This window comes from Notolabrus celidotus, chromosome 19 (genome assembly GCF_009762535.1).
Source record: "Notolabrus celidotus isolate fNotCel1 chromosome 19, fNotCel1.pri, whole genome shotgun sequence".
NCBI lineage: Eukaryota > Metazoa > Chordata > Actinopteri > Labriformes > Labridae > Notolabrus > Notolabrus celidotus.
Genome location: NC_048290.1, coordinates 2,116,061 through 2,135,486, shown reverse-complemented (window position 1 = coordinate 2,135,486; position 19,426 = coordinate 2,116,061). Strand labels below are relative to the sequence as shown.

The window sequence follows — 19,426 nt, the reverse complement described above, 5'->3', positions numbered from 1 at the left end:
ATTTAATCTCTGAAAGAAAATACTGAGGTATGTTTACACCTTACATCAGTTTCTGACAGCTGCCGACTACCTGCGTGGGTGCAGCCTCAAACAAGTGCTGTATCAGCAAAACAAACATGCTGGTGGCAACAAGAGGCAACACAGAAATTAGTTTTGTCCTTAAGTAATGAAATAATTAAATAGAATCAGGAGATTAGATTGGAGAAAGCATCAAAGTGACAGGCTGATAGTTTAATATTTGTTGTTCTCTCTTCTCCTCCAGCTGGAAGCATGGTGGATACGCCATATCTGGAACACTATGTTGGCATTTAATAGTGCTAAACCTGCAATAAGCAACAGTTATTTAATTGTTGAGGAATGTGTTAAAAATAGAGATAAGGGGGGCTGGTGGCCTAGCAGTCTAAGCACCCCGCGTACAGAGGCTCTAGTCCTTGTTGCGGAGGTTGTGGGTTCAGTTCCTCGACCGTTTGCTGCATGTCCCACTCTCTGCTCCCCATATTTCCTGTCTCTCTTCAGCTGTCCTATGCATTAAGGCAAAAATGCCCCAGAAAAAATACAACTTTAAAAAAAAATAGAGATCACAGGTGCCAGTGCAAATAGGATGCAGTATTCAAAAACTGGGATACAAGTCTTTATCACGCATAACCAGGTTTCTCTGTGTGCATGTAAACATGTGATCAAAAGCGGGATAAGGCTCATAACCGGGCTACTGAAGTCCATGCAAACACAGTCATAGAGGGAAACCAGCTTTGTTATCCTGAGATTGAAGAAGAAATATATAAAATACAAAGAGAAACTGTCTGAAACCAACCCCACCACAGATAACGAAATGGAAAGCAACTATTAATGAAATTCACAACATGGAAAAGGATAACACACAGGATAAGGAATTTAAGTGATATTTTTGAGTCACGATGGAAAAGAATAACTAACATTGATATAACATGAAGAGAGATGAATGACAAATGTAAATATGTGTGTACTTGAGCATTGGATTTGAGCTAGAAACAGATGGTGAAGAACATTAACAGTGGAAAACACTAAAGCGGAGGTGGGTATATATATATATACATATATATATATAATAAATACATATCCAGGCCTAAATAAAATCAGATTTGAATTTCCTTTATGTATTTACTTCTATTTATTTATTTATTTTCTTCTTTTTTTCTTTTTCTCTGTTTATTCTTGTCGACGGTGTAGATTTTTTTTCTTTGTACATTTTCTTTAAAGTGTGTTTCTGCATTGGGCATCAAATCCTATACTCATGGATGAGTTAAAAATGAGCTGTTTACTTACAGAAGATAGTCTAATATATATCTGTAAGAAAACTCATCCAATGCCGACATGCTGCCACGTCTTTGTTTTGTCTTGTTTTGTTTCCTTGTTGTTGTTTCTTTGTGTGGAAACTACTAAATAACAAGTATATATTTAAAAAATAAATACAAAGAAAAAAGTTGAAACTCCTTGTTATCCTACGATTTTTTTTTAAATGTAATGGTTGGATGTAAATCTGCTTAGGTTTCCACACAAAGGATGACAGGTTAAGGGTTTCAAAGCATTTAAATGATAAAATGTACATGTTTTCAGTCAATATATATCATAACACATGACATTTACTTGCCACAGCTGCTTCTACTCACAATTTAGTGTGAGGAACATGAGGAACATGAGGAACATGAGGAACATGCATGAGACTGTGGGGTCCCTGAGCAGCTCCTTCAGCAGCAGACTGAGACTTCCACCCTGCAGGACGGAGCGCTACCGCAGGTCCTTCATCCCGTCTGCAATCAGACTGTTTAACACCAGCACTGCTGTGTCCCGTTAATCATCTGTTCTCATCTTTCATTCCACTACATGGAAGTTACTATGTGACTTGGCACATTCACAAATAACTACTGTATCCATCTGAAGCGCACTGTTCTTCATACTGTGTGTATGTTTGTTTTTAAATAACCTGGTGCAATTTTTATCATGCAATAACTTACCTTATCTATTTATCAGATAGAAGTGTACATAGTGTGTATATATCTGTAATAGTTGCCATATTTTATTTTATTTTTACTTTATTCTATTTTATTTTATTTTATTTTATTTTATTTCATTATATTTTACCTTGTCATTGCTATTACTATTGTTATTATATTTTTTAACTATGTTAGTACATTGTTGTTTTCCCCTGTCCTGTGTTATAAGCTGCTGTAACAAAAGAATTTCCCCCAATGGAGGACCAATAAAGTATATCTCTATCTCTATCTCTACATGAGGAACATGAGGAACATGAGGAACATGAGGAACATGAGGAACATGAGGAACATGAGGAACATGAGGAACATGAGGAAGGACGTGTCCAACTGGTAAATATAAGGTGTCATGCCGCCGGCGGCCAGCAGGGGGCGCCAGAGTCTCGCCTCCCTCCTTCATTATGAACAGGGAGGAAAACATGGCGGACAGGATCTGTGGAGGCTGCATCGGTTGAGCTGCTGGCAGTTTAAAAACAACAGAAGGGCTCAAAGTCAGGGTGGGAGACGGCCAGCTCGTGGGGAGGACACTGCTGCACGAGCAGGGAGAGGTTAATCTGTGAACAGACTCCAAATCATCATTTATTATCCCCTCCATCCGGACACAGCGCGCGAGGAGCCACGAAAACAAGTCATGAACGGGGTAAGTTAGTCTGTCAGGACATCCCTGAACACGGTGTAACTTCAGCTAGCTGTGGAGGATTACCCCTTTATTTAAAAATAACACTCCTCTGTTATTAAGGGATTGAATCAGCACAGTAACTCTCTGATATCTGCCTCATAAAGAAGAGTTATCGTGACTCAGAGCTGTGTTGTTGGGGCTGTTTTGCTAACATTAGCTTCTACATGTGTCTCCTGTCTGGATAACTGTTTGAATGAAGCCAGAAATAATCCCACTGTTCAGTCTGTCCACAGTGTTTCACTGTTATAAAGCAGCTGTGGAGGTATAATGTAGTTTGAGAGGGTTTAATGGTATATAATGAAGCAGGAAGAGGCCTGTGTGTGCCTGTTCTCTGGTTTTAAAGGGACTGATGGGATGTGGGTGTGGATCCAGCATGCTGCCCTCCTCAGGGCCCCACCCACAACACTGGATCAAACATGTCATGATTCACCCCTTTAAAGCCCCAGTAAGGAGTTTTTGACTGGTTATGAAACCAACTAAAGCTAAATTAGACTATAAACAACAAGATTGGCAACTTAAATATTACAGTTTTTAATGTCTGTAACCACTGAGAGGGGGTAGACGTCAGACGAGAGGATATAAAAAAAACATCTTTTGCTATAAATTTTCACAGGGAGGGATGGATTTTTTTTTAAGTTATATTTTTAGGGCTTTTACACCTTTATTGATTTCAGAGAGGACAGTGGATAGTGTAGGAAACTGGGAGAGAGTGGGAGAATGACATGCCAGAAAGGAGCTTCTTCAGCTGTAATCCTTCTGGAGCTCATTTTTGGTGTGTTTGTCAAAGAGATGACATGAGAACAGTGAAAAGGACAAGGGAGAGAAAGTTCCTCCTCTACACACACCTGGGTCTCTGGGTCTGAATGGCTATTCAAAGGCACTCAAAAAAAAGAGTACATAAAAGAGACATGTATATTTGATCTGAACAGCTAATTACTCACATTAAAGCGTCTGGGTCAAAATGACCCTTAACATCATCTTTGTATACAAACTCTGCACAGACATTCCACTACACATCAAAGTGTCCAGATTTTACACACCAGTTCATGACCCTAGATGAGGAAAAGTCACAAAATCTCATGAAGAAAAAGAAAGGATAACCAGAACTTTGGTCAACACAAACACTGAAAAGGGTGTTAACATAATATAAGGGTTAACATGTGTTTTATGAGAAATGGCGCATGCTTCGGGGACTGGGGAAGGACCGTTTTCTATTATAGTTTGAACCTTTGTAGATAAATTGATTCATATATATTTAAATAAAGACATAAACTGGAGTATAAATACAGTTTGAACTTCTCTTAGAAGAGAGGTTCTGATTGGCTCCAGGTTGTGGCTGTGAAGAGTTTCCCTTATGTGGGTAATGTATTTGATTTGTGTGAATATCTCTTCAGATTTAGAATACTTTATTAGTCCCAGAAGGGCAATTCAGTTTTACAGTCAACCTGTCCATAGTACAGAATATACAGTAAAGGAAACAAGGAAATAAGATAAGATAAGATAAGATAAGATATTACTTTATTGATCCCCCGGGGGGGAAATTCAGTTGTTACAGCAACCCAGACATAAGTACAATCAAGAAAGAAGTTTCAGTTGGACATTGTTGAAAAACTACACGATATGGAGAACTTCACACATAATTTAAGACTTCAACAATCTGCCTGCCAAGAAAAATGGAAAAAATGGACGGACTTTATAACCCATCAAAAAGTTTGAAGAGAATGGTTGATTTTAAAGGAGGCTAAACTAACGTTTGTTAACTGACACCAATGTTTGTTGGATGTGTTTGTTTTGATGTAACCTTGTCAAGAAAAGCAAATAAAATATAAGTTATAAAAAAAAAAAGAAAGAAGTTTCAATAAGTACAAAATAAAATAAAATAAAATAAAAATAAAAATAAGTAAAATAAAATAGATAAATAAAGCTAGAGTACAATTTAGATATATACAATGTTACAAATGGAATTTAAATTAAATAGCAGTAATTACAGGCAGTATTAAACAATGTTTCAGTAGTGACAGGTTGACATGGTGTGATTATTGTTGGTAATGACAAATTAAGCAATAAATAGAAAGAATATTTGTATGTAATATGACCATGGGTTGTAGATATAATAGTAATGTAATATAACATAATATAATATAGCAAGATAATTATATATAATACAGTATATTATACATTATAATGCCAGCAGCAGTCAAGAGAGAGTGTTCATGGGGGGTCAGTGGTCAGCATGGTGCAGTCTGTGGCCTCCATTACTGTTCAACAGTCTGATGGCGGTGGGCACAAAGGAGCGCCTGAAGCGTTCAGTCTTGCACCGTGGTGGAATGATGCGCTGACTGAACGAGCTCCCCATCAGCCACAGCTCATCATGGAGAGGGTGAGAGGGGTTATATCCAGGATGGCTCTCAGTTTGTCCATCAACCTCCTCTCAGCCACTGACTCCAGACTGTCCAGTTCTAGACCAACCACAGAGCGGGCCTTCTTTACCAGCTTGTTGAGCTTGCTGGCCTCACCTGTCTTGATACCTCCACCCCAGAACGCCACAGCAAAGAAGAGAGCACTGGCCACCACAGACTGATAGAAGGTCTTCAGAAGCCTGCTGCAGACACTGAAGGACCTGAGTCTCCTCAGGAAGAACAGTCTGCTCTGTCCCTTCCTGTAGATGGCATCAGTGTTGGTGGACCAGTCCAGTTTATTGTTTATTTGGACCCCAAGGTACTTGTATGAGTCCACCCTCTCCACTTCCTCCCCCTGGATGAGTAAATAACACGTCGTGACATCAGCAACTACCACAACCAGTGACCGTACAGCAGACAAGATGCTTGGAAGTTTTATTCTGCCTTTTGTGCATTTAGCAGCCTTATGGCGGAAGGAATAAAAGAATTAGCATAGCGGTTTGTTTTCTTCACTGGAACATAATACTGTCAACCTGAGGGCATGATTGAGAATTCACTGCCAAGAATGTGTGCCGGTTGGGTCGAAATTCGGTTTGCTTGATCATGTTCTTGTTTTCCCGTGTTCTGTTGTCCTGATTTATTTATTCAAAAACAGGTCAGACATCAGGGGCCTTTCAAACATTTCCTCTTCAATGATAAGCAACTTCAAATGCAACTAACCTCTGTTTATTGATGCAAACAAACATACCGTCAGTAAAGAGCTCATGGCAGGAGTCTGGATTCAAACTGTATAAACCCCCCTCTGTCTCTGCATTCACAGGACATCTTTTGCAATACTTGTCCAATCACTCTCCTCAACAGCAACAAACCTCCAGTCCACGATGAGAACACGAGCAAGCTGACGCAGGACGGACGGTGCTTCCAGCAAGTGGACTCTCAGAGGCCGGGAGAAGGTGAGTGTGTCTGCTGCAGCTCCACGGTTCATAAATCAGATTGGATCAAAAGATAGAGACATAGAATCATTTGGAGAGAGTCTTATTTCACTTTTGAATGAAATTGAGTATGATCCACAAGATCAGGATTACCCTGAGCCGAGCAGAGGGCTAGATTCAGGAATAAAATGTAAGAAAAGGATGTGATACTTTAGATGTTTGTTAAAGGTGACATATCATGCAAAATTGACTTTTCAATGGTTCTTTAACTGAAATATGTGTCCCTGTCTACAAACCCCCCGAGAATGAAAAGAATCCATTCTGCCCCTGTTCTGATTTCTCCACCATTCTGTAAATGTGTGCTGAAACCAGCCGTTTCAGACTTCAGTGTTTTTGTTACGTAACAACAATATCCGGTCTGTCACAGAGTCAGAGCTCGGAGCTTGTTCAGCCCATAGACTGTATAAAATACAACTCAACCCCTCCTCCGTTTTTCATTCCCTGCACACATGTGTGCTAACAAGGAGCTTAGGAGGGAGGCATGCTAGTTGTAGGCTGTCTTAATAAACACAAAGGTCGGTTTTACTCCCCACGTCTGCAGATTTGAAGATCTAGTGGATGATTTTTATTTATCATGGATAAGTGCTAGCGCTAGATAGCATAGCCACATAGCTACATGTTCGTAGCTGTGTACCAAGACACACGTCGACATACTGATAAATAAAACAACAAGAAACACTAAATCTGTGACCAATCGTTCAGAAAGGTCCTGCTGCAGGCGCCTCTCCGTCAGGATCAGATTCTGGATCAGATTCAGAGGGTTGAAGTAACGCGATCTCTGAGCAGCCGTGTATATTCAGCCAACATGTAAACATTAGATCAACGTGCTGGAGAGCCGAGGCACATCCACTTCCTGAGGGGGCGTGGTCAGAGAGAAAACAGACTGTTCTGATGAGGAATGAAGAAGAGGGTTTTTCAGGCAGACCAAAATCTGATTTCAAAGTGTTTTTTTGAGCATAAACTTTAAAGACATGTTTTGGGGACCTCTTAGACCAATATATGTTGATGAATAAAGTGTGATATGTCCCCTTTAATATTTAACTCTGCAGTGACATAGTAAATAAGAGAGACATTAGAGCAGGGGTGTCAAACTCATTTCAGTTCAGGGGCCACATACAGCCCGAGTTGATCTGAAGTGGGCCGGACCAGTAAAATCAGAACATAATAACCTATAAATAACGACAAGTACATTCTGAAAATGTTCTCATTTAATGAACTATCTTTCTTTTTCCATGATGAGTCTCATAGTGGGCCGAATATTTAACTCTTTAAGCCCTGAAACCTGCTGTGAACACACCAAACACACAGGTTACCCACTCACCTGACACACAGAGTGTAATGTTTACTGCAAAAGAACAGAGATTATAATAATGAAGAAGGTAAAGTTGATTATTTTGGACCCCTCAGCTCCATCATGAACAGTGTGCTTGCTGGACAGTGTTGTATGCAGGAGTGTAGTGCTAGTGTTAGTAGTTAGTGGATCATCTTATAGTGCTCTACAAAGTCTTTATGAATCGACCCCCAGAGGACACATTTGAAGTATTAGTTACTTTTATTGAAAAATTGCAGTTAATGTCTGTCCGCGGGCCGGATTGGAACCTCTGGTGGGCCGGTTTTGGCCCGCGGGCCGCACGTTTGACACCCCTGCATTAGAGTGATGAAAAAACAGAGGGTTATGTCTCCATCGTGTGGATCTTGTTGCCTATTAGAGCACTGATAATCTGGATTTATCCATCCTTAAAAGTCTGCATCTGGAGGTCGATCCAATCCAGTTTTCTTTGAAAGACAGCACCAAAAAGAAGCTGGATTATCTGATCCTGGATTTCAAAACAGTGTCATTCTTCTCCAGATTTAATCTCTGAACAGCCGGGTCCCGGCTGAGAGACGAGTTTTAGGAAGTACAGACCCGTGTTGTTTATGAATGTGTGTGTGTTTACTCTCTCCTCCAGGTTGGAGAACAAACACCACCAACTTCTCACCGAAAGACTCCCAGACTGATTTATCAGAGATGGGCAGCCAGTGTTCCCCCCACCGGTTGGACAGCAGACAGACGCATCTGCAGCCTCACCACCTCCTCTCATCCACAGACCTCTCCCTGCCTCACAACAACAGTTTCCCCCCGCCTCCCCGCCAAACTAACAACAGCCGCCTCCTGCACAGCCACAAGAGGAGCAGAGTCCGCGACAAGGTCAAAGAAAACAGAGCCACGAAGAAGAAGTAGGCACAGACTCGGCGAGCTCACTCGAAGCTGATTTCTTATCAAACATTGGGATGAAGTTAAAAGAGGATTTGTGTTTTTTTCCTCCACAGCACCCGAGGGAAGAACTCCCAAAACCGCAAAGTTACAGACTTCTTCCCGATACGACGGAGCTCACGGAAAAGTAAAACAGAGCTGAAGGTGAGGGGAAGAGTTGGAAGCCTTCAGAGAGAGAGTTTGAGTTTGTGATCCTAAACACAACAGGTTATGTTGAGGACACCTGACCTTGATGTAGATGTAACCGGACACCTGAGAGAGCAGATTCTGTGAAAGACAGGAAGTGGAGTTGTGACACAGATATCCGATCTGCTCCGGTTCAGTCGTCTCACGTGTCTCTTTCTGTTTGCAGTGTGAAGAAAAGAAGCTCATAGACGAACTCATCACAAAGGGAATCGAGGAAGGAATGAAGGTGTGTTTACTTCTCCTTTGAGGGGATCACACACACACGAGAACACACTGCTGTCCTACTTCTTCTTCACATCTGCACGTCAGCTCTACACAAACACATCCTTTGTCACACACACACACACACACACACACAGCTGTCCTGCTTTTCTTCTGCAGGTGTGTTTTGCACCTGTGATTTTTGTATTAAATTAAAACCCATGCAGCAAGTTTCAACAAGGTAAAGTGCAAAAGCAGAGTCAGAGTCAAGGTGTTGGACAGCTGAAGCATTCTCCTTAAAGGGCCGGATCTATTTTAAGTCTGAGCATTTAGTCGACTCAACATTAAAACACGTCACCAGACTCACCAGCTGGTTTAACGAGTCCTTCATATTTTTTATATATTTTATAATTGTAGGCCTTCTCTAAGCTTGTAGGCTCTCAATCAATCAATCTTTAATCAATCAATCTTTATTTGTATCGCGCCAAATCACAACAAACGTTATCTCAAGATGCTTTTACAAACATAGGAGGTCTAGACCACTCTATGTCAAATTATGAACAGAGACCCAACTTCAAGACAGGGTAAGACTCAGTCTGACCCCACCTTAATCCATCATGAGCATTGCACATCGCAGTATTTAGCTAGTTACAGTGGAGAGGAAAAACTTCCTTTTAACAGGCAGAAACCTCCAGCAGGACCAGACTCATGTTAGACAGCCATCATGCCTCGACCTAGTTGGGTCTGGAAAGACAGATAGAGGGGAGTAAGAGAGAGAGGTGATAGTGATGAGACGAGTCGTAGAAGCTGTTGCCGCTGGAGTCCAGCACGTCCGTATCAGCTGGAGTCCAGATCGTCCACAGCAGGAGGACGTCTACGGCAGCTCAGAGGAATCTACGAGACAATGGAGCTCAGGGACTCCAGAAAGGTCTATGGTTAGTAACTTTAATGGGACAGGCAGAGTTAAAGTAAGTGATGAGGGGGTTGGGGGGAAGGGGGTGAGCTAGGATCCCAGTGTGTCAGTGTGCCAGTTCCCCCGGCAGTCTAGGCCTATAGCAGCATGACAAAAGCTGGTCCAAGCCTGATCCAGCTCTAACTATAAGCTTTATCAAAAAGGAAAGTTTGAAGCCTACTCTTAAAAGTGGAGAGGGTGTCTGCCTCCCGGACCCTGACTGGTAGATGATTCCAAAGGAGAGGGGCCTGATAACTGAAGGTTCTACCTCCCATACTACTTTTAGAGATTTTAGGTACAACTAGCAAGCCTGCCTGTTGGGAGCGTAGAGTTCTAGAGGGGTAATAGGGCACTATGAGCTCTTTAAGATACGAGGGTGCCTGATTTTTAAGGGCTTTGTAGGTTAAAAGAACTCTACCTCCAGTTATTAGCTAGTAGCTTAATGCTATAAAGCGCCACTTCCTGGATGTAAACAAACACAGCTGACAGGTGTCGTCTCATGGCGTGGCGTGGTTTGTCAGTATGTTGACCTAGAACAGGGGTTCCCAAAGTGTGGGTCGGGACCCCCTGGGGGGTCGCGAGACACAAATGGGGGGGGTTGTGAGATGTCTTCCAGAATTTTTTTTTCTTGATTATTTAAAAAAAATAGTAAATTTTACCCATTATATTAAAAAATATCAACAAAATGAGTAGCTAACCTTGAATAAAACCGTGAAAATATAAAGTGTAATGAGTTTTCTGCCTTTCTTGTTACCAGATGACTCCTAAGTTTAGAGTTAGTGAACAGTGAATCATCTAAAGTATCAGTAGCAGCAGGTTCATTCATAACAGCACAGGAAACACAGACACATGCTCATATAGGTAGGGTCATTTTCTCCAGACCAGCTAAATGAAGACACATTAAATCACTCTGAGGGACAGTGGGGGTCACGAGTCTTTGGCACCTATATTTTGGGGTCGCAGGCTGAAAAGTTTGGGAACCCCTGATATAGAAGATGGAGATACAGTTGTATGAATTAAAGTGGCGTATAAACACCTGATCAGAGCGATGCAGACCCTGCACAGGTATGTGGATGTTAACCTACATGGAGGTGCAAGCTCTGCTAGCTGTAGCCACACAGTTTGCCTCTTGACTCTGTGATCCCGTGCTCAATTCAGACCCATCATGGTGTTTTCTAACCTTTAGACTCTTTGGTTAGCTGCAATCTAAATTTCTGTTCATGCTCATGTCTTGAAACTTGTTATATTTGGCGTTTTAAATCAATAAGAGTCGTATAAATTAGCAGTATATGATCGGGTTTAAAATAGATGTCAGATTCTTTAATTTTTCCTTTGTTTCATTTCTAAAATCCTCTCGTTCACATGTCTTCTTTCAGGTGCAGCATATAGAAGGAAAGGGCCGAGGAGTGTTCGCGACGCGATCATTCCAGAAAGGCGAGTACGTGGTGGAGTATTACGGAGACCTGCTGCAGATCGACGACGCCAAGAAGAAGGAGGCGGAGTACGCTCAGAACCCGGCGACCGGCTGCTACATGTACTACTTCCAGTATCTCTGCAAAACTTACTGGTAGGACGAAACACTCATTACCTCTCTGTCTGTGTTGTGTTAGTGGTTAAATTTTGCGCCCAATGCACAGAGGCTTCACATTGGAGTCCCACCAGATCCGTGTCCAGTCCGTCTGCGGTCCGGCTCCGTGCTCTTTGTCCGTCGACACCCACTGGTCTGATCTCATCCAGAGGAACGCAACAGAGCAGATCCAGAGGAAGTTAAAAAATTGACTAAAATAGAAACCTATCAGATCCGGTGTTGTGACAGACGGGAGACGGACATGGATCTGGTGGAATTTGGCCGTTAGGTTTCTCGGTTCTTTGCCACACGTCATCTCTCACTCTCTCTCCCAAATTTCCAGCACACTCCACCGTGCTGTCGTCTGAATAACGATTCAAAAAGCTCCTAAATAGTCAAAGAAAGTTAAGAACTGATGTATTGTTTCAATTAAAGCCGCTGAAAGTCACAGCAGCTGCGCTGGGTGAAATGTTGTCGCGCATCAAAATCAGGCTGAGTAAACAAAAGGACAGAGGCTACATGTTTGAGCTTTAAATATCTTCAACCTGTTTTTGTCATAAAAGTATTTAAAAAGTCTTGATTTGAGTTTTCAGAATCAAGGTTGAAGAAAAATACACATTGGCATGAAATGTTCATTTTCAGATGAAGTTTGAAGATCTAGATGTTTAGCAGAAAAATGTGAAATCAACTGAAGATATGAGTGAAAGTTATTTGATTTGAAAGCTCATGCTGAGAAGTATTTGAAACATCCATGTCTTTAATAATGTCAGCACATGTAGGGATCATTTTAAAGGTGACATATCATGCAAAATGGACTTTTTAATGGTTCTCTACCTGAAATATCTGTCCCTGGCATGTCTACAAACCCCCCAAGAATGAAAAGAATCCATTCTGCCCCTGTTCTGATTTCTCCACCTTTCTGTAAATGTGTGCTGAAACGAGCCGTTTCAGACTTCAGTGTTTTTGTTACGTAACAACAATATCCGGTCTGTCACGGAGTCAGAGCTCGGAGCTTGTTCAGCCCATAGACTGTATAAAATACAACTCAACCCCTCCTCCGTTTTTCATTCCCTGCACACATGTGTGCTAACAAGGAGCTTAGGAGGGAGGCATGCTAGTTGTAGGCTGTCTTAATAAACACAAAGGTCGGTTTTACTCCCCACGTCTGCAGATTTGAAGATCTAGTGGATGATTTTTATTTGTCATGGATAAGTGCTAGCGCTAATTAGCATAGCCACATAGCTACATCTTCATAGCTGTAGCTGTGTACCAAGACACACGTTGACATACTGACAAATAAAACAACAAGAAACACTAAATCTGTGACCAATCCTTCAGAAAAGGTCCCGCTGCCTTTCTGGCAGAGGTCGGTTTTACTCCCCACGTCTGCAGATTTGAAGATCTAGTGGAGGATTTTTATTTATCATGGATAAGTGCTAGCGCTAGTTAGCATAGCCACATAGCTACATGTTGGTAGCTGTGTACCAAGACACACGTCGACATACTGATAAATAAAACAACAAGAAACACTAAATCTGTGACCAATCCTTCAGAAAGGTCCTGCTACAGGCGCCTCTCCGTCAGGATCAGATTCTGGATCAGATTCAGAGGGTTGAGCGGGTCTGTGAGCAGCCGTGTATATTCAGCCAACATGTAAACATTAGATCAACGTGCTGGAGAGCCGAGGCCACACCCACTTCCTGAGGGGGCGTGGTCAGAGAGAAAACAGAGTGTTCTGAGGAGGACTGAAGAAGAGGGATTTTCAGGCATGCCAAAATCTGATTTCAAAGTGTTTTTTTGAGCATAAACTTTAAAGACATGTTTTGGGGACCTCTTAGACCAATATATGTTGATGAAAAAAGCCTGATATGTCATCTTTAAGGTCAGTTTGATATTAAATGAAGCCGTGTGGCATTAACTGATGCTGTTTTTGTTTCTTCCTCTGCAGTGTGGACGCCACTAAAGAGTCCGATCGATTGGGCCGGCTGATCAACCACAGTAAAAACGGAAACTGCCAAACCAAACTCCACGACATCAACGGCGTCCCTCACCTCATCCTCGTCGCCTCACGAGACATCGACGAGTGGGAGGAGCTTCTGTACGACTACGGGGACCGCAGCAAAGCCTCCATCGCCGCCCACCCGTGGCTCAAATATTGATCGAGGGGGGCGGTTAGAAATAAAAAAAAAAAACAGGAAAAAGGGAAACGTACGGTAACACTCATGTTTCTCTTTAGCTCGTGTACAAAATGCCTTAGAAACAGAATGTGTTCCCTTTTTGTTCTCGTGTGGAGGAAACAGGACGCAGGGGGGGCGGGGGGCGGGGTTATGACTTCAGGAGGAGGAGGAGGGGGGTACTTCTCACATTCTGAGGTCACGTGACTTCAGTACTTTTTATTTATGTGTTTATGAGACCTTCTGGTTGTTTTGCAGCACATTTATTTTGTACATTTTGTATTAGAGCAAAGCTTCTACAGCATGCGGGTGGTAGTGAACGCTCTGCATTTTTTATACGGCTTTTTCTTAATTAGTAGTTAGCAATACTTCAATTTAAGACCCCCAGAGTTCTGGTTTTGGATCAGGAAGAAGTATGACATGCAAATTACAGAAACCTTTAAAAGAAATGGAGACTCTGTTTAAAGTGGGATTTGATTTCAGACACAGATGCTCACACTACTTTTCAATGGAAGTGTAAAGATTCACCAAACTCAGGGTTTAATCTGCGTTTTTCTGGACGTGATTACAACAAAACAAAGAGACTGTGGAGTTAAAACAACACAGTGATGAATTAACCGCCTGAACAGGTATCATAGGAACACAGGAATCATGCTTTATCTTCTTCTTCATGCTTCTTTTCAAGTTTTTAACCAGTTTTGGTTTTACATTTAAATTATTATGCATTAATCACCTTCATTATATTCTGTTGTGCAGATATAGAGCTGTAACTTTTCCTCTAGATGATTTCAGATTTTTTTATTGCAGGAAAAGAAGCTCAAATTTCTCTTCTAGCTTTCTACATGTCAAGTTATTCTGATTTCCAGACGTTTAGGTACCTTATCTTTGTCCTTAGGAATCACCAATTTAACAATTTTCCTCATTTTATGACCAAATAAATTAATTTATCAACCAAAAAAGAAAAACAAAGTTTGTTGCAGCTTTAAATTAATGCATTTATTGAGTTTGTAGGATGTTAGAGATGAACTAAGCCGTCATATCGCCTTTATATTTCACCTAAACACCGTTCTTGTCTTCTTCACACTACCTTACAAATATTAACTACACAGCTCTCTTACCTATCACCCCGCTGTCTTAAATACTTGATTCTGATTGGTCAAAACCAGCCGGGCACATTTCGAAAGTTTATAACTTCACTTTTTCCTGTTCACTATGTGGAAAAATTGGTTAAACATGGAGGATTTTTGGGGGTTAAGAATTCGGTCTTCAACACGGGTGCTTCACGTCTTTGTGTCGTCTCATCATGTCAGGCATGTCAGGATTGTATTTCACATAACGACTCACTCACTTACGTGTTAGCTTGTTGTGAATTCACGGGTGGTTTAAAGGAAAATAAGTCAAATGCTATTCCACTAAATGACAGAAAGTTAAACTAATTTCATTCCCATATTTCTGCATTGAATTAGAGCTTGTAACCCCAAAAATATCATCAAAGTGGCCTGTATTTTAACATCAATTATCCAGTTAGTGAAGCGGTTGGTTAGCTGTAGCTTCATGTGCTGTAACACAGATTTTAAGAGATATTGGTTATCTTAAAGCTCCTGTGAGAACTTTTTAGACGGTTACAAAACAAACTGAAATGAATGCTAATGCCTCTTTACGACCAACAAAAGCAAACAAGACCATCAGCGTCAAGTCTGATTGTTTATTTATGGTCATTTTTAATGTCTGTACTCACTGCAGCAGGGTAGGCGTCAGATACAAAATTACGGAATCATCCTTTATTTACATTTTCTACTGCAAAAGCGACACACGGATTAATATACTTCACTGTTAAAACAAAGCAGGATAAGATAAATAGAGAAAGCCTGTTGTAAAGAGATAGTCACACCCTTTGTCCACAGGGGGGCGCCAAAAACCACACGAACAGAAAATTACTTACTGGAGCTTTAATGGTTACATGTTAGATTGGCATCATGTTTAAATATCAAACACAATCAGAGCCTGGAGCCTGACTTATTCATGTTTGTAAATTATGAACTCGTCATTATGAATTGAAATGTTGCGTGCTAGCTGTAGCTTCATATATGATATCTTAATTTCTAATTCACTGCAAGAAAATTAATCTTCTTTACTGTCTAAAATGTCAAACTCTTCCTTTGAGTATCTGTTCTGCACATGTCATGTATATTTTGTGTTTATGTTTTTATATATTTTGGTCTGGGTGTGTCGATCCGTGTCGGTGCGTCACGTCCAACAGAAAGAGGGTTTGGTGAATTTTTACACTCCTGCAGTTTGTTTTGGATTTCTGCGGGTAATTTTTTACACAGTTCTTCTTTCAGCTCACAAAAAATGTTCTGTGTGAAAGTATTTAACAGCTGAACAGCCAACAGGTCATTTTTTACTTTATTTATTTAACATTTTATCTTCTTATCTTTCTCTAATGTGTTTTCCATGAACTAGAGTTCTTCTTATTTATCTCTGGGTTTGATTTGTTCTGAGTTCTAAAATCACTGAGAGACTAACTTTAATTATTTAAAGCCGACTGGTAATAAGGGTATTTTATATTTAAGTCATAAATCACATTGGACTCCATATAACTGATTTATAATACTGAATATTCTCATTTACTGTAATTTAAACTGATCAGTCACTTATTCGGTTAAATCATTTCAATCAGATTAACAGACAGGAATTCAAAGACTTGTAATTTGTTATAGTTTCTACTGTCAGTGTGTTGGTTTATTCTTTAATACTGTCTGACCCTCTCTTTAATATTTAGTTTCTTTTTTAGGAAAGTTAAATTCTGCCAAAAAACGGTCTGCTCACTGACTGTAGTTTTTATCAAAGTAGCAAACAAACATTGAACCAGCGTAAAGCATCATCACTTTATCTTACACCTTTTTATTAAGTTGTTCAGCACTTTGTTTTCCTTTCAGTGCTGTTTGTATTATAGTTAGTATTATATAAATTATAATCTTTTAATATGAGTTTGGTTTCATAACTTTGGGGAGTTCTCAGCTCTGAACTAAAGAAACGCTTCGACATCTTAGGACTTTCACTTCAACACAAGAGGATTTGAGCCTAAACTTTGAAGATGGAATTCAGATTATTTTTGCAGAATTCTGACTTCTCTCTGGAATTCAGAGATTAAATTTGGAATGTTGACTTTGATCATAGAATTCTGACTTTAATCTCAGAATTCTGTCTTTGATCTCAGAATTCTGACTTTGATCTTAGAATTCTGACTTTGATCTCAGAATTCTGACTTTGGTATTAGAATTCTGACTTTGATCTTAGAATTCTGTCTTTGATCTCAGAATTCTGTCTTTGATCTCAGAATTCTGACTTTGATCTTAGAATTCTGTCTTTGATCTCAGAATTCTGTCTTTGATCTTAGAATTCAGTCTTTGATCTCAGAATTCTGTCTTTGATATTAGAATTCTGACTTTGATCTCAGAATTGTGTCTTTGATCTCAGAATTGTGTCTTTGATCTCAGAATTCTGACTTTGATCTCAGAATTCTGACTTTGATATTAGAATTCTGACTTTGATCTCAGAATTGTGTCTTTGATCTCAGAATTCTGTCTTTGATCTTAAAATTCTGACTTTGATCTTAGAATTCTGTCTTTGATCTCAGAATTCTGACTTTGATCTTAGAATTCTGTCTTTGATCTCAGAATTCTGTCTTTGATCTTAGAATTCAGTCTTTGATCTCAGAATTCTGTCTTTGATCTCAGAATTCTGTCTTTGATCTTAGAATTCTGTCTTTGATCTCAGAATTCTGTCTTTGATCTTAGAATTCTGTCTTTGATCTCAGAATTCTGTCTTTGATCTCAGAATTCTGTCTTTGATCTCAGAATTCTGTCTTTGATTCTGATATTCTTCTCGGAATTCTGACTCTCTTTGAAATTATGAGATAAAAAAACCTGACTTTGATCTCAGAAATCTGGGGTAAAAGTCTGAATTACAACTGAAACCTCAAATTCTGAGGTAGAAAGTCAAAATAAAAAACAGGTCAGACACTAAGAAAAAATTGGTGGTAATAATACTTTTAGATAACAGCCACTGAAGAAAAAAACTTAAGGATGGTATTCTACAATTTTTTGAAGAATTGGAACTTCAGGAATTCAGAGATAAAATTCCACATTACTCTTAGAATTTGTAGAAAAAGTCAGAATATTGAAAAATCTGGTCAGGCCTAAAAAAAAAAATGACAGTGACAATAAATCTTAGAGATTTTAGTCACTGTAAAGAAAAACAACATTAGGATGCAATTGGGATTTTCTTGGAATTCTGAGACCAAAGCCAGGATTCTGAGAAAACGTCTTTAGTGGCCCTAATCCTCGTCAGTAGACTTCTGGCTTACCAAGAGTTACATGAGAGGATTGATACCTCTGCTTTATCTGTCATTGAATCTGAAGCTGCAGCCAGGGGGTTAATAGCTTAGCTTAGCATTAATACTGGAAATAGAGGGAAACAGTTAGCCTGGCCTTGTACAAAACGAAAACCAAAGAAATCAGCAAAACAAAACTCTTCTAACTCTTAGTTGTTAAGTCTTTACAAAAACAGGGATGATAAAAACAAATCACAGTTCCATTACTTGGTCTTGGTGATCGTTTTCTGGTGAATGCATTCATCTCAGAAATAACCCAGCATGTTTTCCCTGCATCAAAATAATCCTTATAAAGCCTTCTGTCTACAGGCTAAGATAAAACATGTGCATTAGTGGGCTGTAGAGATATTTATAAGCTGATTTTGTACCTTGTGACAGAGCTAGGCCAGCAGTTTCCCTCTGGCTGCAGCTTCAGCTCACAGATGTGAGTGGTATCGATCTTCTCGTCAAACTCTGAGCAACAAAATGGATAAAAGTTCTCCCTAAAATGTCAGACTGTTCCTTTAAACACTCTGCATTTTGTTTTTCATATTTGTCACAGGTTTATTTCCATACCAGTGTGTTCAGGCATCATGAAAGGCCGTCCAGCCTCAGTCTTAATGAAACATTCAGAGAGTGAAATCAAGGATTCTTAAGATTCCCTGTCTTTGATTCAGTAAACCTTCAAACGATGATTATCAGTGTTATTATTAAGAGACGTGTAAAGGGGAAACATTCAGGAAATCCAGTGTGTACATGAAGGCATCACATTTCTTCTGCCACCTCTTACTGTAGCATTTTTCACACGTCTGAGATGTAAAGGGTCATTTCAGTTTTTTATGTCGAACAAATGCAATAATAATACCTGAGGGGCAAACTGACCTGTTGGCCATTTTAGGACAAAATAGATCTTTGCTGTTGTAGCGTTGAAGAAATCTTAATGCTGGGGTTTAGTCATCGATGAATAAAGATGTAATATGCAAGAAAAAACACACACGAGTGGACTTCCTGTTTGTTCTCATACGTTCTGTTTGGAGGAGTACAGAAGAGCAGGAAACATTCAAGAACATTCAAGTCGAGCCTCATGACTTTGCAACAATCAATGAAGATGTCAGGTAAAATATTAAGTTTGAAATGTGTTCAGTGGTCATAAACTCCTGGAAATTTGGGGGTTTGAGCAGCATGTGTGAACCATAGACTGTATAAAATATGGACGTAGTATCCGTGACGTCACCCATCTGTTTCTGAAGAGCTGTTTTGAGACCAATCGGTGGCGGCAGCCATATTGCTGCTGTGGAGCCAGTGTGATGTAAAGAGGCGGGCTTTGAGCCTCCTAGCCAACAGCTGCAGTGTTCCTGCAGGCAGCTGTGCCTCTCATTGGAAGACTCGTAATCTCAATATCTTCGAAATTGCCGCGTTAGAAAAAAAATTCACCCCCCTCACAGTGAGAGGACATCGAGAAATGAGCTATCCAGTTACACTCGTATTTTGAACCAGACTGAGTGAGTGCATCTGCACGCACAGTGAGGCGAAGACTTTTGGAGGAAGGCCTGGTGTCAAGGAGGGCAGCAAAGAAGCCACTTCTCTCCAGTAAAAACATCAGGGACAGACTGATATTCT

The 19,426-nt window shown here is 40.2% G+C and overlaps 1 protein-coding gene across 1 annotated transcript; it reads left to right on the top strand.

The window, feature by feature from the left end:
* Positions 1 to 2,407: 2,407 nt before the first annotated feature.
* On the top strand, positions 2,408 to 18,798 carry kmt5aa (lysine methyltransferase 5Aa). The gene is made up of 7 exons (XM_034709160.1): positions 2,408 to 2,667; positions 5,926 to 6,058; positions 8,047 to 8,314; positions 8,408 to 8,495; positions 8,704 to 8,763; positions 11,067 to 11,257; positions 13,206 to 18,798. The coding sequence occupies exons 1-7, from the start codon at positions 2,659 to 2,661 to the stop codon at positions 13,414 to 13,416; spliced, it is 960 nt and encodes a 319-aa protein (XP_034565051.1). The 5' UTR covers positions 2,408 to 2,658; the 3' UTR covers positions 13,417 to 18,798.
* Positions 18,799 to 19,426: the final 628 nt, after the last annotated feature.

Coding starts and splice junctions, on each gene's coding strand:
- kmt5aa (XM_034709160.1), top strand. Junction 8,496..8,703: donor AAAGTAAAACAGAGCTGAAG/GTGAGGGGAAGA, acceptor TTCTGTTTGCAG/TGTGAAGAAAAGAAGCTCAT. Junction 8,764..11,066: donor GAATCGAGGAAGGAATGAAG/GTGTGTTTACTT, acceptor GTCTTCTTTCAG/GTGCAGCATATAGAAGGAAA.